The following is a 27,149-nucleotide window of genomic DNA, read 5'->3' as shown; positions in this document are numbered from 1 at the left end:
TAAAGAACACTTCAATCGAAAGATGTAAAATTTTACTATTAAAAAACTAAAATTTTATTATTTAAATGATTAAACTAAAACTATTTCTTATCGAGAGCTGAAAACTAATCACTTTACTTTCAAATCAAAACGAAACAAATTTTTTTAATTGTGTTTATTTGATATTTTCAATAAAAAATATTAAAATTTTGATTTTTTTATTGAAAAGTTTAAAAGTTGTATAGTTTCAATAAAAAATCTAAAAATTATATACTTTTTTAATTTGTTAAATACCTTTAATAAAATATATTAAAAGTTTGGTTGTTTTTATCATAGAATTTAAAAGTTGAGTTCTTTTCATAGAAAAATATAAGGTCAATTAATTCAACTGAAAAAAAAAAAAAAAAGGAAACTTCTTCCTTGATCAGCAAGAAAAATAAGTGATAAATACGACATTATTACAACTTATGAAAACCAGTATTCACTCATTATTTATTTTTTTCATTATCTTCTTCATTGTTCTTTGCTTTTTTGACTCAACAATCCTCAGTTTTGGAAAGAAAATGGGGGAACAAAAAGCTAAAGAAACCCATATCCTGACAATCCCTGTCCCTGCTCAAGGTCACATAAACCCAATGCTCCAATTATCCAAACGTTTAGCCTCAAAAAACCTCAGAGTAACTCTAGTCACCACCACTTCTTCTCGCTTCACCATTCAAGGCTTAGCTGAAACCAGCTCCATCAAAATTGAGCCCATTTCCGACGGATTTGAAACAGGAGTTACACTCCAAAACGCCGATGAGTACAGTAAACGTTTCAGAGTTGTGTTTCCACAAAGCCTGGCGAAGCTCGTTGAAAAGTATGAATGTTCAGGCTGCCCTGTTAAGTTCATCGTTTATGACTCGGCTATTCCATGGATGCTTGACGTTGCAAGAGGGTTTGGCCTCGATGGAGCCCCATTTTTCACTCAGCCTTGGGCTGTAAACGCGATTTATTATCATTTTCATCATGGGAAATTGGAGTTTCCTGTTAAAGGATCTGTGGTTTCGTTGCCTGCGATGCCGCCGCTTGGGATTGATGATCTTCCATCGTTCATTTCTGAACCTGGCTCTTATCCATCTTTCCTCGACGCTGTCTTGAATCAATTTTCAAATATTCATGAGCCAAAATGGACCTTGTGTAATACTTTCCTTGAGCTGGAAGATGAGGTATGTCGAAGAGTCCCTAAACATAATTTTAGTATAATATCCTGCATTATTTTGAGGTCACCATTTTCCTTTTTTTTTTTTTTTTTTTGTATTGAACAATATCAAACCTTAAAATTAACAAAATTTATGTATTTAATTTCTTCAATATAAAAAACAAAGTTTGATTTTTTTAATTCAAAAAGTAAGGTATCAAACTAATCATTTTGCTTTTAAAACAAAATAAAACAAACAATTCTAATTATATTTGTTTAATAACTTCAATAGATTATAATGAAAATTTACCCTCTAGACAAAAAGAATGAGCGTTGATTGTTTCCAAATCTTATTAAAAGGCTAATTACTTTTTTTTGTTAATATATACTTTTACTTTAAAAAAAATTGAAAATTTGATTTATTCCAAAGAAAAATCTAAAAATTGACTTTTCGATTAAAATATCTAAGAGTCAATTTCCTTCGTTACCAAAAAGGTGATAGTTAAGTTGTCGACATCTCTGAATATTATTTGATCAGGTTGTGAACTTCATGGCAAGTAAATGTCCTATTCAGACAATTGGACCAACAATCCCATCAATTTACCTAGACAAGAGGTTGCAAGATGATAATGATTATGGCCTGAGCCTCTTCAAACCAATGACTGAAACTTGCAAGACATGGCTAGACTCAAAGGAAATCAACTCAGTTGTTTATGTATCATTTGGAAGCTTGGCAGCCCTAGGAGAAGAGCAAATGGAGGAAATTGCATGGGGGCTGAAGAGAAGCAACTTCTTCTTCTTGTGGGTGGTGAGGGAACCTGAATTCGCAAAACTTCCAAGAAATTTCCCCGAGGAAACATCTGAGAAGGGTTTGGTTGTGAGTTGGAGTCCTCAACTTGAAGTTCTTGCTCATAAATCAGTGGGTTGTTTCTTGACTCATTGTGGGTGGAACTCCACGCTGGAGGCACTGAGCTTGGGGGTGCCGATGGTGGCAATGCCGCAGTGGACGGATCAAACAACCAATGCCAAGTTTGTTGAAGATGTGTGGCAGGTGGGGGTTAGAGTAAGAGCTAATGAGAAAAGGATTGTGACCAGAGAAGAAATTGAGATTTGTATAAAGGAAGTCATGGAAGGAGAAAGATCAAAGAATATAAGAAGGAATACAGAGAAGTGGAAAAGATTGGCCAAGGAGGCAGTAGATGAAGGTGGAAGCTCTGATAAGAACTTAGAGGAATTTGTCACGCAGCTTTTATCCAGTTGATATGATTGTTGGATTTGAAAACTTTAATTGATGTTTTTTAAATTAGGGGTGGGTCTAATTCACGCTAGTTCAGACTAAATCTATAATTCAATTTAAATGAGTTAATTTTATATCAGAGTTTTAATTTGATAATTTAAATCAAAATTCATTCGTATCTTCACAAAGATAATGACATGTAATAAAGCATGCATAACTTTATGAATAAAACTAAACATATATACAAATTATATAAACTTATTCATATAAATTGACATGGCAACTTGTGATTGGTAATATAATTATTTATTTTTTTTCACACTTCAATATCAATAAATCAAATAGTATAACTTAAAGTCATATAAATAAGTTTGTGTAATTTATTTATATATAATATAATTCTAAATACGTTATATTTGTTATAAATATAATGGAATAAATGATAAAGTGATTGAATTACAAAATGAGAATTATGATTTTATTAAGCCAAAGCCATGGCAGAAAGGAAGAAAGAAGCAAAAGGGAGAAACAAGAAAAACGTTTAAGGGAAAGAAGTGTATATCTTTTATAAGAAGAGGAGGGAGGTATTTACAAGAAATTTGTCATCCCTCCAGTCAACAAAAATTGCTTTCTTTCGAGCCAAGTTTCCAAGGCATTTAATGCCTTTACTTACCATTTGGCTAAAGTCAAATACATGTGGTGGAAAAGTCCACCATACATAACAATATCTAATTTAAGCCCAGCTTCCAATAAAGATCCATCTGCAGAGGCCCAAATAAAAGAAGGTTTCCATCTTTTTCACTCCTGGTCCTTGATGAGGAAAGGTTATTAATTTATAGTAGAGAATGACAGGATGCACTGAACTACGCATAATATTAGTCATTCAGCCAAATTTCTTTAAGATTTTCTGTGAACGATATCATTGGAGTCCTCAACTTTGAAGTTCAAGATGGATCCAATCCAAGTTGATTTAGATTAAATTCATGGCTCAATGGAATAAATCGATTTTAAATTAGAGTTTTAACTAGAGAACTTGATTTGTGATCACAATTTGTTTGCCTATTCAATGATATTATTTATCTCAGTAATGACATAATTCACTTATTTAACAATATTCTTTAAACTACCGACATTGCTCTAGTTACATTATTTACTAGCTTGAGCTCAAGTGGGGTATTACATCTTATTGATATAAACAAAAATGTCAAGAAGTTTGTTTATTAAACTTACCAAATTGACTAATAGCAAGTTTGAGCTGGATTTTACCATAATCAAATCAAACCCTACTCAACCGGAGTTGGCTAGTTTGCAGCCCTAACATTCACTAAGTTCTTCCTTTGTTGAAATAAACAATGATGTCAAGAAGCTTGTTTCTTACAATTGGAGTGTTTCCCTTTGCTGGGATACGCCGTCAAAAACATAATGTTATGTTGCTACAATGCTTCTTATCAATATCATCTTATTTTATGTAATTTTTTGTTTGTATTTTCATACTTCTGCTGCAAAACAGCCTACCTCTTCTTGTGTTTTGCTTATTTAATTAGTTCTTATTACTAAAAATGCTTTAGTTGGTACAATGGCTTTGTTTGACTTGTTTTGCCATGTGGCTGAGCTTCTAGGTAATATCAATCAACATCACTTTAACGTGGAGGAAACATACGAACATTAAATTAATTGAATTAAATCTTATATCAACTTTGTATAGATTTAAGCAAAATTGATTTGGGTTTGAATTTATATTTGGTAATAAATAAGTGAAACTTAAACTTAGGGTTTTAGTTCAATAATCTAGTTTATTTACCCTTCCAATGATATTATTTATCTTTTTGAGGATATTGTTATCAAGTAATGTTATATATACACATTTTTTATATACAAATATACACACATATTATATATTATTATGTGATAAAATGTTATTTTATTATTAATTTAAAATCACCTAATCACATCATTATACACACACACACACACACATATATATAGAGGATTTAGGGTTTGTAACTCTAAACTTTAAACTCATCTACCTAGCTCATAAGTCAAACCAAGTCAAACTTCTCTTTAAGTCAAGTTTGGTTCAGTTTAAAAAATATGTTAACTCTCTCTACTTGAGTTTAATATAAATAAATTTAAATCGAGATGAATTCAAGTCAATTCAGTTTGAGCTTGAATTTATGTTTGGTTTGAACAAACTGAATTCAAATTAAAGTTTTGGCTCGATGATCTAATTCATTTACCCTTCTTGTAATATATTCTTCTCTCTAAAGATATTGTTCACCTGTTGACAATACTATTTACTTTGTCGATAGTCTATCAACAATATTATATACCAGTTTTTTATTTGAACAAACTCAATCTCAAACTAAATATTATATAGAGGCGAGCTCAAACTAACTCTTTTTAGGCTAGTTGTGGCCGGAGTCCATCCCTTAGGATTCTTTTCCATTTATAATTAACAATAACAGAAACAGGTAAATTGTCTTCGAGCATCATCCTCCGAACTTTCAAACATCCATCTTATGTCATTTATCACTTATTTTATTCTTGCGTGTTCAAGATCTCCACTGTTCCTTTTTTTAATCCATAAACAATCGATCAAATCAATGTATTTAATTACCCAAATTAAGAGAAGATTGTTCTTAACCCTTGTTCTTTTCTACACTTTCCTCTCCAATACATATTTCCACAAATCCTCTATATATTTAAACTCATGCATGGACTTCCCAGCAAAGGATGTGAAAGAAAGAAGATGGAGCCAATGGCCAAGACCAAAGAGCCAAAAATACAAAGAGAAGCTCACATCTTGTGCTTTGCTTTCCCTGCACAAGGCCACATAAGTCCTATTCTTCAATTCTGCAAGCGCCTGGCCTCTAAAGGGCTCAAAGTAACCCTAGTTTCCACCTGCACATCTTCAACTACAAACAAGTTCTTCCAAACTCAGGCCAACTCCATTAAAGTCGAATTTATTTCTGATGGCACAGAAGAAGAGAAAAGTACGGTGAAAAGTACTGAAGAGTTCTTTGAGCTTTACAAGGTTTTGGTTTCTCAAAGCTTGTCTGAGTTCATGGAGAAACAGCTTGGTTCTGAGAACCCACCGAAGTTTGTCATTTATGATTCGATTATTCCATGGATTTTCGATGTTGCTCGGAGTTTTGCGATCGAAGCTGCTCCTTTTTTCACTCAACCTTGGGCTGTTAATTCAGTTAATTTTCATTTTCTTCAAGGGAAATTCAAAGTTCCCGTAGAAGAGCCTGTTTTGTCTTTGCCTTCTATGCCACCGCTAAAGGTCACCGATCTACCTTCATATTTTGATATCAATGGCAGTTACCCACTTGCGCTTAGCGTGCTGGTGAATCAATTTACAAATATGGAGAAACCCAAGTGGCTCTTCTGTAACAGTTTTGATAAGCTGGAAGAAGAGGTGAGCTCAATTTTAAGCACATGTTTATATAGAGTAAAATTATATGCACAAAAAATGAGTATTAATTTATATACTAACGATTATCTTATGATTGAGTATTATTTAATTTTTAATTTAAAATTACCAAATCATATAATGACATATCATTGTTAATACACACGTTAATACTAATGTTTAATAAAGGTTGATTCGATTTGATCCAAGTTAAATTTGGGGTTGGCTCGAGCTTGGATCAAAGACATAATAATCAACTCGAGTTTAAGTTTATACGATCTAGTAAACAGTGTTATTGGAGGGTCATCAATAATGTGAATGTCATCAACAGGGGTAGGGTTGGATTCAAGCCGAGCCAGCTCGAGCTTGGGCTCGGCTCAGCTCGGTTCGAGCCCGAAACGAGCCGGGCTCTGCTCGGCTCGATCGAGCTCAAGTTGGCTCGGCTTGGCAGAACATATTTTTTAAAAAAAAATTTATACAAAATGACATCGTTTTAATTCATATATATACACAAAACGATGTCGTTTTGATATGAAAAATGAGCCGAACCGAGCCAAAAACTAGCCGAACCGAGTTCAGCTAGAGTCGAGCTCGAGCCGAACTCGAGCCGCCCCTAAATAAAGCGAGCCGACCCGAGCTGGCTGCGAGCCAAGCTCGGCTCGGCTCGAATCCAATCCTAAACAAGGGTAAACTATGTTGTTGAACACTATCACTAGATAAACAAATGAATTAATCTTAAGTTAAATTACTGAGCAAGAACTCTAACTCAAAATCAACTCATTCAAGTAGAATTGTGGATTATATCTAAGCTAATTCAAATCGGATCAATCCTTAATTGTTAGTACACAAAGCGTTATCATTTACATAATCAAGCATGGCCATAGACATAAAAGGCAGACTAAAATTCAAAGTACATATTTTTTGAAGAATAAAACTATACATATAAATAGATTTTATTAATTTATTCAAATAAATTTATATGACAACGTATTATATGATTAGGTGATATAAGTATTTACTTTTTTTTTCACATTTTAAAATCACTATATCTTTAGCTGAGGTGGGTTAGGGATGGATATTCTAGTAAATTTACATATGCGTGCAACTTTCTATTATGTCCCAGCCGTTTTAAAGACGTTTAATTTTGCAAACTTCTTTCAGCTAGTGAAATGGATGGCAAGCAAATACCCAGTCAAGAACATTGGACCAAGCATTCCATCAAAATACTTCTCCAAGCAGTGCTTGGAGAATGACAAAGCTTACGGCCTCAGCCTCTTCAAACCCAACACTGACACTTGCATGACATGGCTAGACTCCAAGGACCCTGGTTCAGTAGTCTACGTATCATTTGGCAGCGTCGCCGACCTAGAAAAAGATCAGATGGAGGAAGTAGCATGGGGCCTGAAGAAAAGCAACACCTTCTTCTTATGGGTCGTTAGAGAATCTGAATCTGAAAAGCTTACGAAAAACTTCTCTGAGGAAACATCTGACAAAGGTTTGATCGTGACCTGGTGTTTGCAGCCTGAAGTTCTGGCTCACAAGTCAGTGGGGTGCTTCATGACACATTGCGGCTGGAATTCCACACTCGAGGCGCTGTGTTTGGGCTTGCCGATGGTGGCGATGCCGCGGTTGTTCGACCAGACAACTAATGCCAAGTATGTTGAAGATGTGTGGGGGGTGGGGGTTAGAGTTAGGCTGAATGAAGAAAGAATGGTAACAAGGGAGGAGGTTGAGGTTTGTATAAGGGAAATTATGGAAGGGGAAAGAGGAAAGGAGATTAGGAGGAACTCGGAGAAGTGGAAGAAGTTGGCTAAAGAGGCCATAGATGAAGGTGGAAGCTCTGATAAGACCATAGAGGAATTGGTTCAAAAAATTTTATCTAGCTGATGTTAACGCATGAATATTTCTCAATAATGTTATTAGAAGGTATCTTAGTAAATGAAATATATAAAATAATAAATAAATTTTGTGCAGTTTTCTTTTGAATCGAGCAATGAAAGTCGGCAATAGATTTTTATGACCTTATCAAGCCGGCTGGAATCTTTTACCTCCTTTGTTTGTATGTTGTTATTAGGTGTACTTGTTATGCAAGTAGGGATGGATTCCATGCACATGAGCCAAGTCTGGGCCAACGCAAGCTCAGATCAAAGGGGTATATTTGACTCAAGTTTGTTCAAAGATATACAATGTTACTGAAAACACTAACAAGACAAACAAAGACCTTAATTAATTTAAAAAAGAAAAAGCTATTGGCTGTTGTATTGAACAAATGTTTCATTTTGTTCTAGTCTTTTCCTACATTTTTAGAGCAACCAAGCAACATTTTTATACCCGAACTAGGCCTTAACCTGGTCAACATCAGTCCGGCAGCTGACATTGGCAACATAAAAAAAATTTGAGAATTCTAATGAATTTACACAAGAATAGGGAGGTTGATAATTTTTTGAGGATTTAAAGGGGTGTCAAAGAGTTAATTAAAGTTTTATGCGTGCTCTTAAGATCGAAACAAACAAGTTGAGTTTGATAAAAGGATTTGACTCCTTTTTTTATAAAATGAATCAAATTTGTACCAATACTAACATTCAAGTTTAAACTAACTTAAATCAAATTCAAAATTTTATAATTTTCAAACAAGTTTAAACTTTAAATCATTAGATTTCAAATCAATCTTGAACTAATTTTTTTAGATTCAACCTCGAGGAGTGAATCCAACCTTATATTCAATACAAACCAACCTCTAAAACTCATGTTATTTCAAAAACAATGTTACCTTTCATATTAATCATCGGATCATTTGCTAAGGAATCGACTAACAAGATTAAGGGATCTAAATTTGATTAATTAGCATTAAACTTGGGGCTAATAATGCGTTAGCATTTCCTTTCCATCCTCTTGTTAAAGTCATGAGCAGGATCCAAAGACGATAAAAAGAACAGCATTGTTGTGCTTGCGCTTTATCTGTGTAACTTACAATTTATGATCTAAAAGTTCAAACTCTCTTACATTTATGTAATACAATGGAACTGTTCCAGCTCCATTAGAGAACATTTTACAACAAGGGAAGAAGATTGGTTATCGGTTTATTTTTCGTGCTGTGTTTAAGAAACTCAGATTCAATTTGCAACACGAAAATCTTCTCTCATTATTGTTAGTTACCAGCGTAATCCCAGTAGAAGATAAGGTCTCCATGACTCCCCTGACTGAAACAATTTCCTCTTTACAGAGAGGCCTTCTCTCATTTCCTGCACTCATTCCACATTCGGCGTTAGTGATTAAATAGCTCAATCGAGTTCCACTTGCTTTTCAATATATATGTAACAACGCATGTAATACTTGAGATCTATAGCAGCCTAATGCACCATGCTTACAGACCATACCGGTAACAAACCATAAGTATTGTAATATTTTACAATTAAAAACGAAATATTACTACAAAAATATATTATAAAATATTTTACATATTATTTGTTATATTATTTGATAATGAAAGTATTTTATTTTAAAATATTAATAAAGATATAATTATAATAAAATAAAGTTTACTTTAATAATCTTTTAATATCAAAAGTAAAGGTGATAATCAAATTATCTTTTCATATATTTTAATACATCATCATTAATAACAGAAGATTAACGAAATATTTTATTATTTATAAACTAAACAAAACAATATTGGTAATAAACCTCCAACCAAATTCCCCTGTAAGTGTTGCTTTTGTAATTGTTTGAGGGTACGTATGTGAAAATCTTGGGCATTGATTTATTTTGTGCAACCTAACATGCAAGATAATACATATTTTCAAATAGATTGGGTAACCAAAGCATACCAGGGAAACTTGAACGTGTCTTTCCACCAACCGTGTTTTGAGCAATTAGAAAGTATCCTGTCCAACTGGATTATGATCTCAGAAAAAGTTGGCCGAACTAAAGGTTCGTGATTCCAACATTCATTAATCAACCTGTGTATAAATCGACTACTGTTACTACAAAATCAAACAAATGGAATTTTATATTAACGCGGTCAATAAGGTATAAAGAAACTCCACAGAAGAGGGCCATTTATCTAAAGGATTAACCCCAAAAAAAAAATACTTATTTCTTATTGATTTCAGCATCTTGAATCAATAAGAAATAAGTTACTTACTCTTTTAAGTCTGGAGGATAACTTCGTGCTTTGACTTTGAACGGTGGTCTCTTTCCTTGACAACACATAAGCTTTACAACCTCTTCAGGAGCTTTGGGATGGAAAGGCTGCACTCCCTCAATCATCTGAGCTCGTACAGGAAAACGAATTAGCAAAACAAATTGACAACTTGAGTTATACTAATAAAAACTCTGATGTAACAATCTTAATGAAACATAAATAGGAATCTGGTAATGCAGAGGCTGGGCAGAGACATGCCAACAATCAAAATTAGAAGTCTTCAATCAGAAACTAGGATTTATTTATTTGGCCTGGGACTTGGACACAAAATTAGTCGGAGGAGTAGAACATGTCCTTTTCCAATTAACTAGATTACTAAAAATTCAAAAGAAGATGCAGTAATTGTTACTGTAATGCAAATTCTGAGTAGAAAGATACCTCATATAAAATGACTCCAAAAGAGTAAGAATCTGCACTTCTGTCATACGTTTTACCTTCATAAACCTCGGGTGCCACATAAAAATCTACAAGCAGTAAGTAAAATCATCAGTTGAACAAAATTTTTAATGATCCTTGGTATTTTCCTGAAAACGTGCTGCCAAGACAACTGGAGCATCATATGTTGGAGGTCACTATTTATGCATTTCAAGTTCCAATAACAACACAAAAAGCAATGCCATTTGTGAGTTATGTGCTACACTTGTAGTTAATATGAGAAACAAGAGCAAAAGGGGATTGTACACTGATGTACCAAATACTTACTTGCAGACTCTCTACGAAACGCTCGCTGCTCGGCTAGTGATATATCAGTTGAAATTTTTGATGAATTTACCAATCCAAATCCAGTTACCTTCAAATGACCTCCATTACCCAATAAAATATTTCTGGCACCTTACGAAAATTTCAAATATTAAAAACAGTGCATAGATCAAAATTCAATCTGAATCTTCTATAAATATCAGAAAAACCTCTACATTTGTTGTCTTACTTTGGCTTTAAATCACCATGAATGATTGGATCTGGTTTACATTCATGAAGATAATTCATGCCCCTGATAGCAAGAGATTGGCAAAGATGTCATAACAAACCCCTCCATACATTCCTATACGAAACAAGCAAATCCACTAGGACAAGAAACAAGATGATAGATGCATGCACCACAAGTGGGTGAATTTTCTACTAAAATTTATGGTATAGACAATTTTGTAGATATACACTGCACTTGCCTAGCAATATCAAGAGAAAATCTAAGAGCTTTTGATGGAGATAAACGACCTTTCTTTTGAAGGTAGCTTCCTAAGTCACCCTACAAAATACCATAGAAAAGAGTGTTAAAGTTATAACTTAACCTGATTTATTAACTATACAACACAGCCAATGAATCATGCTGAAAACAGATAAAAGTAAGACACAACCCAGCTCACAGGATAGAAGATAAAAACCACATAATAGCAATTTACAATTTTTTTTTAAAGCAGCAATTTCCTTTTATAACTTTAATGTAGATAACACTAGTATTCAGAAAAAATGTAGACAGAACACAGAGCTCAATTGATTTCAAAATCATCTTTTTGGGATGTTGGCATTGATTTTTGAATCGTCCACAGTTTTTCATTGAGTTGATCAATTTATGCTGTCTAAATCATTTTATGATTCTTCAGATGAATCTTATCAATTTTTATAAACAGTTTTTTTATCTGTCTTATGATTATTTTTTCCAATCAATATTGTAAATGTTTCTTTTAAAGATAAGATTGCATAAGCATAAAGAGCCAACAACAAGCATTTCATCACCTAAGATCCATCGATGTGCACTAGCCATGGCATCCTCTCTCATAAATTTAAACAACTTAAACAGGAGAGACAAGCAAAATTAAGAGAAGATAATGCACTTAACCTCTCCAAATATTCTTTATGTAGAAAATGGAGTCAAAAACAGAAGACCATGCACATCCTTTTGCAACATATTGTACCTTGGCCTAGAAAGCTTTTCCTTTTAAGCTTTCTTCAAATCAGCCTACTTGTCAAAGAAATTTTAATTCTCCCCTAGAGTTAGACAAATAGTGCGGTTTTCTTCTACAGAACTAGGGTACAGAAATCTAGAAAAATTATTATGTGGACATGCAGAAATTATTATATATTATATGTGTGCCTCTCTTGTGTTTATTAGGAAACGTAGAGAAAGAATGATAAAAAAGCTTACTTTTGGATGATACTCTAGAACAATCATCATGGGTAAATTTTGGGTGACTGCTCCGACAAATTGAATCACATTAGGATGCCGGACCTTTTCTAGTATAGTAAGCTCATGCTTGAAGGCATCTCTGTTTGAAATATATAAATTAGATAGAGTATGTGTCAGATCCCAGATAGATGATGGAGAATTGGAATGTTAAGAAATAAAATATAAATAATGAAAAGCATTTGACCAACTATTATAGTTTGCATTAACAGGAAACAACAAAGTGATAACATCTGAAAATATCCAGACTTGTAACAATTAAAAAACAGAGATGATGCATAATACGAAAAGGAAAGATCAAATATCTATCTACTAGCTCAAGAAAAACTTTATATTGAACTTGTACATGGTTGCACCCCTAGAGTAACAAGAGAATTTATAGTAAAGAATTTTTTTATACCATAAATCTCTAGGATGGGAATATAATTTAACAGTGTTTTTAGTGAAAATTGTAAGTTGGGCTGAAAACTCTTTTTTTTTTTTGCAGTAAAGCAGAGAACAGAATTCTTTTCTTTTAACTCCTTATGGCAACAGAAATGGAGCTTAAGGCAAAATAATTCATGGGTTTTTGAATGCATAGTCGATTTTCCATGCTAAATAACCACAGAATTTGCTATACTATCAAGGTTGTATGATATTAAGGCAGGAGGAATCATGGTTTTACAGCATCTATTCCAATATAACCTCTAATTTTCATTCTTTGGATAAATGATAAAGGCGTAACTGAAGACTGGAGAAAGTACAAGACTATTCTGTCTCCATAATTCCTAACTCTTGGGGTAAGCCACTAATGTGTATACTGCCATACTGGCATAGCATGATGCCTCTTATAAGAGACTAATAAAGAACTAAAGTAAGGAATAATATAAAAAAGAAATTTCCCGACCACTGAAACATTAATTAAAAGCAAATAGAATGTGATAAGTATATATGGAAAAAGAACCACTCTGTTATCAAAAGGTGTTTTTTGTCTTTTTTGCAACCAAAATGAAATTTAGGAAGTGCATGAAGCAGAGATATTCACAAATTTAATTGAATCACATAACTTCCAATGTGGAGTTGACATATAAATCAAATGGACATAAGAAAGGAGTGAGTTGTCCACATACATGGTGTCAGGGTCAGAATGGCTCTCTTTATCAAGTATCTTTAGAGAAACCTTAGTACCATTCCATTTAGCCACTTGATATGATCCCTGTTAAGAGGTATTGAAAAGAAAAGTATTGACAGTCTATATGAACAACAAAACCAATTTAATAATTTTAAAAAAAAAAATTGGCCCAACAGTTTGACATATATTCACAGGAAACATATGGGAGTGAAGTACAAATCTTTTGGAAATCATGAAAAATTAAACAAGAAGATTCATTCCAAAACAAAAGCAAAAATGATCCATAATCTTTAATGAATGATGAATACATGATGTCACTATCCACAAAAAAGTGGGCATTGTAATTAAGTTTAAACAAGTATTGAACTCTCCAAGTATTATGTTTCCAATTACCCCTCTAGAATCCAACACATCCTATTACTGATTATAAAGTATATCCAACAAAAATATGCATGAATATACAAGCTAATGTATCAAAAGCATATTATGTGAAAGAGAGGCCATTACTAATGCCTTTTAAGGAATAGAAGAAAATTAGTAATTGTCTGCAATTATACTTGAATACTTTGCAAACATGAGTATGTCATTATAATATTTGCATATATGTAGAATCCTGCCTCCTGAAAAGCACTGCTTACTAAAATGAGAAGTAGTTTTATGTAGGATGCTAGCGCAAAAGTTTTCACATTACAACCAATTGGAGGGAATACAAATCGACATTAGCATAACATCATTAATCTTGGACAATGTTTTCAAAGCCAGACAAGACATTGACCCAATGAAGGAGCCAATTTGATTCAATTGATGGAATTCAAAACAATTTTACAATTATTAAATATATAATCCAAATTGTTTTAGCATAAAATAAACTTGGCTTGCTAACACACACACACTATATTAATCCATGAGGTGTTGGGTTCAAGTCCTAGCAAAATTATTCATTTTCTTTATAAATATAAAATACAAATGATATTTTAAATTAAAAAAACCAAACTCGGCCTGGTGGTTCTTCCCCCTTAAGTTTGAGTCCACTCTTTAAAAAAAATTTACGTTTTTTGTGCTGATGTTAGTCAAATTGTGAAACGAGAGGGTTCCAACTTGGTCTTTGGTTCAATCCGGTCCGGGTTTTAAATTATTGATCTTAGATTTTAAACCGTTAAAAATAATCAAGTGATGGCCTAATGTCAGACTTAATCCAATTTTTAACTTGATGCATTGTTTTTCAGTTGTTCCGAGTTCACAATTTCTTTTCATTTCTGAGAACTAAATTCTCAAACAAACAAACAAACAAAATTTCACAAACTTCTACAGATTCCACCTAATTTATAATGGATTAAAAAGAACAGAACCTTGCCTTTATACCATCTGACTTCCGAACCTGAAGCTCTTGTGGATTAAGCTCATACTCAGGAATTTCTCGAGGATTTGCTACAGTCATTGGTGTCTTCCAGGATTTCTAAATTGAAAGCGTATGTGTAAAAAAAACAATTCTGAAACACATAATAATAAACCTCAAACGAAAACAGCAAAATAACATTGTATTTGAATTGAATATAGTTCATATTTTACCGGAAGTGTGGCTCCACGGGCCTTCAAAATATTGTAAATTTCTACATTTCCATAGTACTTGGCATCAGCAGTTGCCTGTCCAAATAAATATCTTTTCATTATAAGGATCCACAGCTCTTCAGATCTCCACACAATTACTCCACCGCCGGCTTATTTTTCCCCAAAAAAAATCGATTTTGTTTACAGTATAAAATCAGATAAGGAAAAATATATAAAAATGAACTCTAAAATTATTTCTCATATATACAACCCGTATTTTTTTTACGATGCAACTGTCTCGGCAGCCCCAGCACCGAAGCAAAATCTATTTGTTCATGTTAAAAAAAAAAAAACAACCCTTGGATCTTAATCCAAGGGCTCGCAAATTTTCAAAACATTAAAAAAATAAAAATTGACATATTTTTATATAGAATTCAACTGAAATTTGTCGTTTCGGAAATCAAAATACAATGAACGTCAGTTCCTGAAAATATATTTTTCAATGCAATTGGCTCCACAGTCCCGGCAACAGTACCGGAATTCAGGAGACAGATAATGTACCGTACCGTGCTGCCCCAGCGATCACGAGCGTCAATATTAGCCTTCCTCTGAAGCAACAGCTTGACGACCTCCACGTGTCCTTCACAAGCAGCGATATGCAACGCCGTCCGTCCATCGAGATCAATACTATTCACATCGAGACCATCGTCGAGCAAGTCCTGGACTCCTTTCGTGTCGCCTCTACACGCCAAAAACAACAACTGCATCGTCGAGTCGAGGTTCTCCGGAACCGTCAACTCTTCCGGTACCGGACCCCGCCGTATCGGATCCATCGACGACTGCCTTCCGAAGCTGAACCTCATGTTGTTCCGCCGCGGATCCATCGACGACTGCCTCGTCACCTGACGTGTCAATTCCCGCCGCAACGACCCCGTCGATAACTGCCGCGAGATCCCGCGAGTCAGTTGCGCCGCTATCTTCTCCATGTAACCGTCAGTTAACTAACTAATTAATTTAGCTCAGCGTTTTATACAGTTTGCTCTGATGGATCAAAACGACGACGAAGCGGTGGTGTGGCGCGGCGTTGTGTCCACATGGAAAGAGGGAACGAGAGGAGAGATATGTATAGCAGGGAAATTATGATGGGGAAGAAATGAATAAATATGGAGAAGCGGAGGGCCCTTTTCTGTATTTCTTTTGCCAGAGATTTTTAAGCGGAAAAACCGTTTTTTTAGTTTTGCGCGGCAAAGAATTTGGGATTTCAGTTTTTTTATTTTTTTTGGTCGTTTTCTATTTATTTTTTTTGAAAAAATTACAATTTTATTTATATTTAATTAAATAATTTAAATTTATAAGAAATATAAAAATTAAATTAAATAATTGATAATATTCACTATAAGACATACAACATAATATTTGAATTTTACGTTAATAAAAAAAATTATTCCTCAACAATTTTAGTTTAACAAATATTAAAATAATATTTAATCAAATAAAATTATGATATTATATGGTATTATATAGTATATCTTTTTTATTAAATAAATTTGATTTTAGTCGTAACAATTAAAAAAATTTAAAATAAAATTTACCTATTTAATTATTAATATGAAATTTAAATTGCATTTAATCAAAATCGCATCCAGTTTGGTGGATTTGTGCTCACAAAATTTTAAAAAATAATCATAATTTTTAATTGTATGATCTGTTATTATTGACAAAGAGCGTAGTCCTAACATTAATAATAATGACTTTTAAATTTTATAATCAGCCTCTAATAACCGACATCGATTATTGTATAATTTGAACACGTGATCTATTTTGCTTTTTATCTTTCTACGATATCTGAAATTAAAAAAGGCCCAAGGACTTGTTTATTGAAAGGCCTAAAGTTTATTGATATTTCTAATTTTTACCTATTAATTTTAAAAATATTAAATATTCACTTATAAATAATTAAAATTAATTAAATTTAAGGGATAAAATCACAATTTATTTAATAATATATTAAAATAATAAAATATTCTAGTTTCTCTTTAAAGTTTAAAAAACTAACAATTTCTTTTAGAATTAAACTTTGAAAAGTTATATTTCCTCTTTTAAGGTTTCAATCTTGTCCTTCTTTCTTCGATGACCGAATTTCAGTCGAAACTGCCTTCACTCATTCTTCTCCCTCTGCCATTGATGATAAAGGCTGACAACGAAGAAATGTCAACGCATGACGTGAAGTTGACTTGTGTCTTTGTCTCTGCAAACGGACGAAGTTTCATCCACTTGCAGAGACGAAGTCACTTTTTGTTGGACAATCTTCATTCAATGAAAATGTGTGACATTCAATGAATGACAAAGATATCGAGAGAGATAAAACCAATGACTAGGAAGTCGTTATTCGTCGGAGAGAGGGAAATTTATCACTTTTCAAACCTTAGGTGGTGTAGAAAAAATTATTAGTTTTTAAACTTATAAGAGAAAACATGATAATTTTTTATTTTTTTTAAATATTTGTATAAACTACAAAAATTAACAGATGAATAAATATTTAAAATTTTTAAATAGATAAAAATTTGGAAAAATATTAAACTTTTGGTAAGAATAAATCCCTTGACCTTAAAAAAAATAAAAATTTCTAACTTTTCCCGATTAACTAAAAAATCTAAAATATCATGTTATAGACTTCTAAGCTTTAGAGCTTATTTTTTTATAACATTCGTATGATAAATTTAAATCAAATCAAATTTGTTTATGTTTGGTTGGTAATTTAATTTAATTAAGTCAAATCCAAGATAAATAAATTTTGGTTTATAAACTCAATTTATTATCAATACAGATGTTAAAGGCTATCGTATTCAATGATTTTTTTCTTTTTTTATAATAATATTTTTATTAATTTTTATTTAATTATTTTTATTAATTTAAATGTGTCAAATTTAAGTTTTATATGATCAAATCGTCATGAATTTCATTCTACCTATTTATAACTTAATTAAAAAAAAAAAAGAGGGGTATGACAAGGAAGCACTGGCCTTGAACTTTATCCTTACTTTCGGCTAAAAAGGCAAGAGTTGTTACAAATTTACGGTTTAAAACAATAAACGCCCTGAGTTTTATTCAAACAACTAATTATCCTCATGTAATTATAAATACAACAAAAATATCTCTATTAATTATAAATAAATTCAAACATAAGTTCGTTCAAGTTTGACTTGACTTGAGTATTAAGTTTAAGTCTATGCTCAAATTTAAGCTATGATAGCTCATTTTTGGCTCTATCAAATTAAACTTGTTATGAAATTTGAGCCAACTCAACTAAAATATAACTCTATCATTGATAAGTTTTTCGTATTAACATAAATAATATGATAAATATCTACAAACTCATCATATTATATGTTCTAACAATTAACATAGGGGTAGATTTAGGTTAAACTGATATTAAAATAGTATTATTTTAAACTCGATTTAATTTGAATTGATAAATAATATCATTGAAAGGTAAATAATATTATTAAAATGATGAATGATACCATTGATAAGATAATCAATGTTGTTAGAGGGCAAATGAACCAAACTTCTAAATTAGAGCTCTAATTCGAGTTTAATTCTTATATGCTCAAAAGTGATAGAATATTTTGTTATTTTTTAAATCTATTAGGGTTTGTTATTTTTTAAACCTTAGGGGCTAAAATGTAATTACAGAAAAACAGGGACACGGTGGACTGCTTTACAGGAAATTGGCGAGGCCCATGAATAATTCACCTAAAAAATTTATCATGATGTGACGGGAAATGGGCGCCCATTTAATTTATCACATTGCTTTCATTCCCTTACTTTCCCTTCAAGTCTTGGTTGTCACAATGTCAATACCAAAAGGGGGGCTTTTTATTTTTCGAACCTACTTTGCCTCGTTGATGTTTGAAAAGACATATGAAAACCCCTAAACTTGAATTGAAGCTATAGTTTAATTTGTTTGTCTTTTATGATGATGCTGTAAACCTCTTTAATTTTACTATTCACTATATTAGTAGTAACATTTATCTCATCGATAATCATTCCATAATATTGTACACGAATTTAAATCGATTCAAGTTAAATATTATAAATTTAAATTAATCTAATGCAACGCACAAGGGAGGGGTAGTTGATAATCTCTTATATTTATGGGGTTCAGGAATACATTTTTTAACTTTAGGGTAGTTAAGGATAGAAAGCCCTTTTTTATTTTTATTATTATTGATAAGATGAGCTGTCCATTGCTTCAACTTGTGAAGAAGATGATTTGGTAGTGTGTGAACTCTAAATATAATAATAAATATGAATAATTAAAGCTTAAATATTTTAGATTTGATTAGGTGTTTTAGATTTGATTACCTTTGAGGACATGTCGGCACCCCACTCCTCTCCACCTAAATTAAATTAAATTCAATTATTTTAAAATAAAGTTTAAGTCTTACCTCATTAATCATGAGTCTATATTTTTAGATTTGGGGACCTTATTTTCAGCACCATATAGATCATATCCAACTGTATTTAATCAAAGGTAAATTTGAATTAAATTAAATTCGAATAAAAATTAATTAGAACTTGACTTCAATATCAAATGTCTAGCTCAAGCTTGAGTTAACATCGATGTCATTAGATAAGTTAGCAAAGATGTCAAAATATAAGAAAAAATTTGTCAAAGAATATGAAAGGTCTACAAAGAAAATGAATCTACCAATAATTGTCCCGTGACTGACTCAATAGATATGTTTGTTATTTGATTCCAACCAACTTGACTCAAACATAAATTGGGGTAACTTGTTCGAATCAAATACCAAACATATCTTGTTTTTGTAAGCACAATACTATTATTTACAAATCAAGAGTGAATTTTAGTAAGTTAATCATGTGACCATAAAAGCCTTTTATGATATTTCTAAGTTCCACCTTAAAGGAGAAGCTTAGTCAGCAAAATATTCATAAAACATGAACCAGAAGACTTTTACCTAAACAGGCAGAAAATCTTGATGTTGATAGAGATTTTATAATGAGCATAGTGTTATACCGACATGGAGGTATCACATGAAAGCAAGCAATAGAGGGAAATGAGGAGGGATCACATGAGATGTTTAAAGCAGGCAAGCCATTGTCAAGACCAATAAAGTTAGATTTGAAGCAAGTCAACTTGGTTCAATTTGATTCGAACCGAATTCTAACTAAAACTTTAGCTCAATAACTCAACTTAAATCCCCCTCCAACAATATTGTTAATAGTATTTATCCCATTAATAAACTATTTATTTTAAACTCTAACTAATCAATATAGATTCAAACCGAGCTTAAACCAATCTATGTTTGGGCTTGACTAGGCTAAAATCTAGCTCTAACCAAGACCAAGTCTGCTTCTCTACTTTGTCTACTAACATACAATAAAGTCAATAATATGACTTAATTATAACTTCCTAAATAAGAATAAATGTACATTTGACTAATCAAAAATCATTTTGCTCAATTTCAATACATGATAGGTTAGATGTACCAAACAATTTCTCATCAAATGATGCACATATTGCACATGGCTATGCAATTCTAAAGTCACTAGAGATGTTGTGGGTAGTAGACTTTATGATAGTTTTTGTTTTCTAAACATGCTTATGAATGAAAACGATTTTGCAAAGACATTTTGTCTGAGTAGTACATTTTCAAACACTTTTCACACTTCCAATGTTTCTTCTATTTTTGAGTAGAAAGTGTAATACTTCGTAAATTTGGTGGATATATTACAACTGATTAACGTGTCATTATATGATTATATAATTTTGAATTAAAGATAAAATAAATAATCAAATCATTCAATTATATGATGATACAGTAGCCATTAGTAATCATCCATCGTTTTGCAATCAGATACATTTATTCTTGTAAGTCGATTCAGAGTTTTAGCTTTTAAGAGGGTCAGTAAATACTCATTCTATCACACTTTGAAACTCACAGTTTCCATATTCTGGAAAGACACAGATGAGGACCATGACATGAATCTTCCAAACGGCTACATTCTGACAGACACTTTTACGGTCCTGAGATTTTGAAAAGCATCGCTAGGCTGAAAATTTCCTCTCCATAGAAGCAGCAACCTGGGCATTTCACATTAGTTCTTTCAAGCTAGGGAATGCACCCTGGGAAATCAGTCAATCATAAAAAAAGGGTGTTGAAACGAAAAATAAAAGATGATTAATTTAGGTGGGTAGCAAGTTATGTGATCTGATTGTGATATTCGCAGGCTTACATTATCCAAAACGATAATATCAATAATGTTGCCTAGTACAAAAAATTAAGCATTGCTAATAATAATAATAATCTTTTAAGAGATTAGATAAAATGAGTAAAACAGAGAGTCAAAATTCTGCAAAATTAGTAATAGCGTACTTGAGGCCCATACCTTGTAAGGCTTAGGATAAGGGTTATAGTTTAGAAGTCAATAATAAATAAATGATTATATACACATATTATTATATTATCGAGCTTGATTCTGCAACCAACAATCAGGGTAAGCCGAAATAAAAAATTAATTTCAATTTAACTCAAATACAAAAGAGTCCAGGAATTTGAGCTCAAATTCTTTGAAGTTGGTGTAGAATTTTTGAGTAAAAATAAGCATTATCAAAAATTAAAAAAAAAAAAGTAGAAAAGACAAATATGTCTCAATTGCCTAAGAAAAATCAACGGAAAAAATAAATTGTCAATTTTTAATTTAAAATACTGTTTTTTAAATATGAATGATAAAAATATACAGGCAAGGCAAGCCTAATTAAAAATTTACAATTTATAATGCATTATTTGTTATTTTTTTCTTCATTGGCCTAAATAAATATTTTACAAATCCAGACGTAGTATGAGGGGCAGATTAAATAAGAGCTGCCTGCAGCATAAACTGCACTACAGTGGTAAGGCTTCTCATATTCAATACGAAGGAATGTCGTAGCTTTACCTTCAAAATCATGAGCAGAAGATTAGTCCATAAACTAAACAAGGGTAAAAAAAGCAGATAAACAAAAGAGATCATCATTAGCAATCGAGGAATAAGTGTATGCAAACTGAATTATGTGTACACCAGAAGAAAATCGTTTTGAACATATGACAAATTTGTGACAGAAATACAAATAAAAACATGCACTCAAGACAAGTCTATCTAATCCCGAACAATCAAAGAAACCCAATGAATGATTACCTTTTTCGAGAAAGAAAAACTCCAGAAAAAGCAACTAAATCTATTGGCCAGTAACAATCCAGAAAAGATAAAGGGGTTGCATTACACGCAGAAGGAAGTTAGAAAATCGCATTAAAAAATGTATTCAACATATTACTGCTCACTTGTACTCAAGGAGGGTAAACCAACTGGCACAATCAATTTGCAGTAGGGCACTAATCTTGAAAATGAAACTGAATCATGAAGGTCCCTGAACACTGTTTGCTTCCTGCTTCTAAGATTCGTATAAGAAGTGGGACTGCGGGCAGCATAGAGCAACACTGGAGTGTTAGTGTACTCATCAGCAATATTCTCCAAAAAGTCAGCAGCTACAGCTGAAAAACCTCCAGAGTCATCAACAATAAATTGAAAACCCTGTCAAAATAATCAAATGCTCAAAACCCAAAAAAAGGCACATTAAGTGTAAACTCATATGAGGTGCATGAATGGGTCCTTCAAACTTCAAGCGCATGAGAAAAGCAATTATCCTATAACTCGATATAGTTTATGTTGTTGAAATTTCCTAATTGGGCTAAATCAAAATGGAAGGAAGTAAAAAATGCTTTTCAAGTGAAACATACCTGGACATGGTCACACTCTCCAACAAAAAAGCGAAGCCTTTCACATATGCCTTCTCGAAAACTTCCAGAGGAAGTATCCCTTCCAATTCCATAATTGTCAAATTCCTGAACATCCATCCATAATCCACTTAATTCATAGAGACTCTGAGGATGATAGTGGACTTTTGAGAAGTCTGTCCAATATTGGACACCATTATCTAAGCATTCAACTATATCCTTATCCTCACTTTCTCTTTGAAAATCATTCCTCTTATCCTTGGTAGCATTCACCAGTGTGAGGTTTTCCTGCTCTTCCTCATACAAACTTTGTAAGAACAGATTCTTCTTACGAGGCTCAGACACTTGAGTGGAAACACTACCCTTCCTGCACATTGACATACAGAAATTCAATTGATTTAATTGGCCTCAGAAAACTACAACAGAACATTTAGCAATTCATTAATAAATTCAAAGGCAAGTTTATCATACCCAAAATGGGAAACAAAGTGAAAGTTTGCGCCACACAAATTTAGAGGGCTTCTGATATAAATTTATAATTTAAGTGAAAAAACAACAAAGAGCTACAAAGTTTCTTTTCTCTTTGCTGAAAAATTTTAAGAACCCCATGAAATATACAAGACAGAAATTGAAGGACAGATTCAGGTGAAAACTATAATGATTTCTGTAATTAAACAATGGTTCTCATATTAAACGAACATCATTCTAATCTTTTTCTCCACTTTCTTTCTTTCTCATTCAGGAACCGCGAGACTAGTAAGAAACTGCATCTCGAAGATATTAATGTTAAAGATGTTATGAAAAAAAATTCTCACCATGTCACGACATCTGAGGGGGAAGCCTCATTGTACAATGTACCACGTGAACTGACTGATCCAAGGGATCCTGCAGCATGAAAACTACACACATAAATCTACAAAGGAATAGCACATATATTTGTCATCTCTTTGGACATTTCATGAGATAAGAAAAGTGACTAGAGTTAGATAAGGTCCTAGCTAAAAAAGCCCATCAGCTTTTGTTAACACACATTTACAGTTTTAGCAGTATATAAGAAAAAATTTAATCAATTCAAGTAATGTCACCAAGATGATACTAACAAGTAGATCCTATTTGCAAAAGCAAAACTCAGTAAATCAAGTAATTATCAGCATTGCTTATAAGCCAAGTACCTTGAAAGTCAACCGAAACCAGGCGAGGAGTATATGTAAGAATCCCCTGCACAATTTTTACCAGACAATAGTGTGTAAATTTCATCTCTATGAAACAATGCAAGCAAAAAACAATAAAATGAAGAAAGAACCTAAGCAACAGCATACAGCATGATCTCATGAGAATTTTCAACCAGATTACAAATTAGATAATATAAAAGTCCAATAAACCATCACCTTCACCAAAATATCTCTCAAACTGCTCAAGTCCCCACACCAAAGAAAGAAAAATAACCACACCGCACAACTCAAAACCCCAGAAAAAACTTACAACCATGGATGCAATTACCTAATTACAGAAATACAACGTCAAAAAGCTCCACCTGATGAGTCTCGCCAGTGCGGTAGAGCACGTCCATATTCAGACACTGATTTTTGAAGACTGAATCCCCTTCAGGGTCAGAAGCCAGCCCAAGTAACTCATCCTTCAAAATTACAAAAATTACAAAATATTTAAGCTAAAACAAAAAATATGCAGCCAGAAGTTCCCACAAGAAAGTAAAGATTAACAAGCAACAAAATTTAGTCTTATTTTTATGGGTGTGAGAGAATGAATTATACCTGGAAGTTCCAGAAATGAGAGCCGATGAAGTTAGCAAAACCTCCCACTTGGATTGTCACGATTTCTCTCATGATTGCCTGCAAACAAAACAATGTTAATTGAATCTAAAAATAAAAAATTAAAACGAGACAAACCCAAGTTCAGTATAAATTCCTTAACGAACATTGTTATTGTATCTAGTAATGAAATAGGAAATAAAAAGAAACCCACATTCACCACCGCCAACAAAGACCAACACCCCCGGAAAGGCAAGCCCAATACCACAAAAAAAAAAAAAAAGAACTCATTTATAGTTAAAGTCGACCCTCCTTCCATTTCTACACTACAGTTACCAACCTGCTTCCTGAAACCTTCCTCAGACTCTAAGATCCCTCCTTCCATCTCAAAGTTTTCACCTTTTCTTTCGTGTTCAGTCTCCATATCTAACAAGACCTTTTACAAGTCCAAGAGTTTGGTGGTCTCTGCTGCAAGTTCTGATAATAAGACCATTGATAGCTCCTTTCCTGCCCCGGCTCCTACTCGCCCGAAGTACACTCTTTGGCCTCCCGTTTAGTTTTGTGTGATAAAATACCAGAAGTACCCTTTGACACATCATCATCAACCAAGGCACAAATGGAAAATCTGAAGAAATGCTAACAATCTCCAACAAAGAGTTTAGAACAAGCAATCCCATCAAACCAAATGCTTTATTTACATTGAGAAGAGCATCTTAAGACAACCAAAATCCAAGTGCTCTGATTCTTCTAAACAATTTTGCAACACACACAAAAACCACTTTTGCCTCTCATGTTCTGAAGTAGTTCCCTACTAAATCAATGGAGAATGAGAAAGTAGAAACATGAAAACAAGGAACAGATTAAAAAAAAACTGCACAGTGACCACAAAATTCAACAAGTGTTACGAATAAATTAATAATAAGCACAAAAACCACTCCAATCCAATGACAATAAGAAAAATAAACCAACAAGCAAGTCCCACCAAAGAAGAGCAAAAGAAATAAGATTTCTTGGAAAGAGCCCATACAAACAGATTCATTCTTGTTAGTCCAGAACATCAGCTAATTAAATGACTAACAATTCTAACAACAGTCTTAGATTGGGAATTAAGACTTAGAAGGTGATTCTAAAGATCTATTACAAAATATTACTTGCACAAGATAAGCGTAAAGGTGGGTAAGACGAGGGTTTTCTATTTATTTTCTTCTTCCCATTAAGAATGCATATGAGATAATCAACCTCATCTCTAATATGGTTGATGTAATTTGCTTAGTATTCAGACAACAATAAGGAACAAAATAACAAAACAACCTTACCAATACTGGAAGCATTTGAAACAATTAAAATCAATCCAAAAATAGACTTGAATATTATTAACGATAAACAAAATCCTTCAAACAACAAACGCATAATAATCTCCTTTACTTTCTCTTCTTAGGAGAAGCAGTCTTGTAACCAGACTTACAAGGCTTTCCCCACGGTGTAAGCGAAGTCCTTCCATGACTACCACTACTCTTGCTTCTTCCCTCCCCTCCTCCATGAGGATGATCAACTGGATTCATTGCCACGCCTCTAACCACTGGTCTTCGCCCCAGCCACCTGCTCTGCCCTGCCTTCCTAAGCTTCTTCGTCTTATGACTCGGGTTTGACACCGAACCAATCGTAGCCCGGCACTTACTGTCAATCAATTTCTCATCCCCCGAAGGCAGCCTCACCAAACAGTACCTTCCAGTGGGCTCCTTCAAAATCTTGGCTGAATTGCCCGCCGAGCGAACCAGCTTCCCCCCTTGACCTGGGTTGACCTCAATGTTGTGAATAATTGTGCCGATTCGCATTGCGGCGAGCGGCATACAACTTCCAATTTGAGAGTTTATGTCGAGGTGGGCCATATAATTCATTATTTTCTCTTTAACTGATTGAGTTTCTGTGAAAATATTGAAAATTTAAAATCTTTTATCCCGGATGCTATTTTTCAAAGATTGGATTTTTATGAATACAAAATGATTCAGATTACCTGAGGAGAAAGAGCGGAGAGTATTGGAGGGAGGAAGAAACTTGGAGATGAGAGAAGAAGCTGAGCGAAATCTGCAGAGCGCCATGTCTGTCTTCAGTCTTTGCGTTTCTTTGTGTGAGCTTTTAAGGTCGAAGTGGTAGTCCAAAGGTGGGGCCCAAAACTGTGAGGAGAGGGGCGTGCAGGAGTGTCGGAGTAACTGGCGGCCCGGATCGGAGCGACGGAGGAGACGGTGGGTGTCTACGCAGAGGTGTAGCGGAGTGGGGCTTATGTTGAGAAGAAGAGAAGAAGAGGCAGACGGGTTTTAGAAATAATAAAAAACTAATTATTTTAAAATTTTTGAATGTGAAATTCCAATAAACCCCACAACTTTGTCAACAGGGCTAATCATCAGACTCTCTTTTAATTTTCAGTGAATTTACTTTGGAATGGAATATATATTTTTTGTAAAAGGAATTTCCTCCAAATCAATTATATCGAATAAATAAAATTTTAAATATAAATAAATTAAAAATATTATCTTGATATATGATGTATTGTAAAAAGAATTTGAAGTTAAGTTCTTCATTTTAGAGTCTTATCCCTTTACCATTTACATAACCTTTTAGGGATTTCAAATTGAAATATTTCATAAAACAAACTCATATTAATATTTGAGTTTAAATAAACTTAATTCAAATTCAAAACTTAAATTGTTTGTTAATTAAATTC

At 33.0% G+C, this 27,149-nt stretch overlaps 5 protein-coding genes across 7 annotated transcripts; 2 read left to right on the top strand and 3 right to left on the bottom strand.

Moving 5' to 3' along the window:
- Positions 1-444: 444 nt before the first annotated feature.
- LOC123220509 (mogroside IE synthase-like) lies at positions 445-2,530 on the top strand. The gene is made up of 2 exons (XM_044642752.1): positions 445-1,187; positions 1,698-2,530. Exons 1-2 carry the CDS (start codon positions 447-449, stop codon positions 2,418-2,420), a joined length of 1,464 nt encoding a protein of 487 aa, XP_044498687.1. The 5' UTR covers positions 445-446; the 3' UTR covers positions 2,421-2,530.
- Positions 2,531-5,154: 2,624 nt separating this feature from the next.
- LOC123220804 (mogroside IE synthase-like) lies at positions 5,155-7,698 on the top strand. Its single transcript, XM_044643388.1, has 2 exons — positions 5,155-5,817; positions 6,973-7,698. Exons 1-2 carry the CDS (start codon positions 5,155-5,157, stop codon positions 7,696-7,698), a joined length of 1,389 nt encoding a protein of 462 aa, XP_044499323.1.
- A 1,039-nt stretch (positions 7,699-8,737) lies between these two features.
- Positions 8,738-15,996, bottom strand: LOC123220129 (integrin-linked protein kinase 1-like). The gene is made up of 12 exons (XM_044642155.1): positions 15,423-15,996; positions 14,878-14,952; positions 14,663-14,764; positions 13,307-13,392; positions 12,159-12,279; positions 11,182-11,261; positions 10,944-11,006; positions 10,718-10,839; positions 10,394-10,479; positions 9,956-10,080; positions 9,639-9,770; positions 8,738-9,053 (listed from the first exon to the last, which is right to left on the bottom strand). The coding sequence occupies exons 1-12, from the start codon at positions 15,840-15,842 to the stop codon at positions 9,047-9,049; spliced, it is 1,419 nt and encodes a 472-aa protein (XP_044498090.1). The 5' UTR covers positions 15,843-15,996; the 3' UTR covers positions 8,738-9,046.
- Positions 15,997-21,516: 5,520 nt separating this feature from the next.
- LOC123220994 (protein misato homolog 1-like) lies at positions 21,517-25,631 on the bottom strand. 3 transcript variants are annotated; one of them, XM_044643648.1, is made up of 8 exons: positions 24,768-25,631; positions 24,431-24,508; positions 24,193-24,294; positions 23,831-23,876; positions 23,474-23,543; positions 22,662-23,025; positions 22,206-22,455; positions 21,517-21,822 (listed from the first exon to the last, which is right to left on the bottom strand). In XM_044643648.1, exons 1-8 carry the CDS (start codon positions 24,849-24,851, stop codon positions 21,695-21,697), a joined length of 1,122 nt encoding a protein of 373 aa, XP_044499583.1. In that variant the 5' UTR covers positions 24,852-25,631; the 3' UTR covers positions 21,517-21,694. The 3 variants fall into 3 exon arrangements, with proteins under 3 accessions (XP_044499583.1, XP_044499584.1, XP_044499585.1); XM_044643649.1 differs by having other exon boundaries at positions 21,686-21,713; positions 22,156-22,455; XM_044643650.1 differs by lacking the exon at positions 21,517-21,822 and having other exon boundaries at positions 22,206-22,415.
- Positions 25,632-25,773: 142 nt separating this feature from the next.
- LOC123221001 (60S ribosomal protein L2, mitochondrial-like) lies at positions 25,774-26,742 on the bottom strand. Its single transcript, XM_044643661.1, has 2 exons — positions 26,442-26,742; positions 25,774-26,351 (listed from the first exon to the last, which is right to left on the bottom strand). Exons 1-2 carry the CDS (start codon positions 26,524-26,526, stop codon positions 25,849-25,851), a joined length of 588 nt encoding a protein of 195 aa, XP_044499596.1. The 5' UTR covers positions 26,527-26,742; the 3' UTR covers positions 25,774-25,848.
- Positions 26,743-27,149: the final 407 nt, after the last annotated feature.

Source organism: Mangifera indica, chromosome 7, assembly GCF_011075055.1.
Source record: "Mangifera indica cultivar Alphonso chromosome 7, CATAS_Mindica_2.1, whole genome shotgun sequence".
NCBI classification, from domain to species: domain Eukaryota; kingdom Viridiplantae; phylum Streptophyta; class Magnoliopsida; order Sapindales; family Anacardiaceae; genus Mangifera; species Mangifera indica.
The sequence above is the reverse complement of the archived record's forward strand: the minus strand, read 5'-3'. Positions and strand labels throughout refer to the sequence as shown.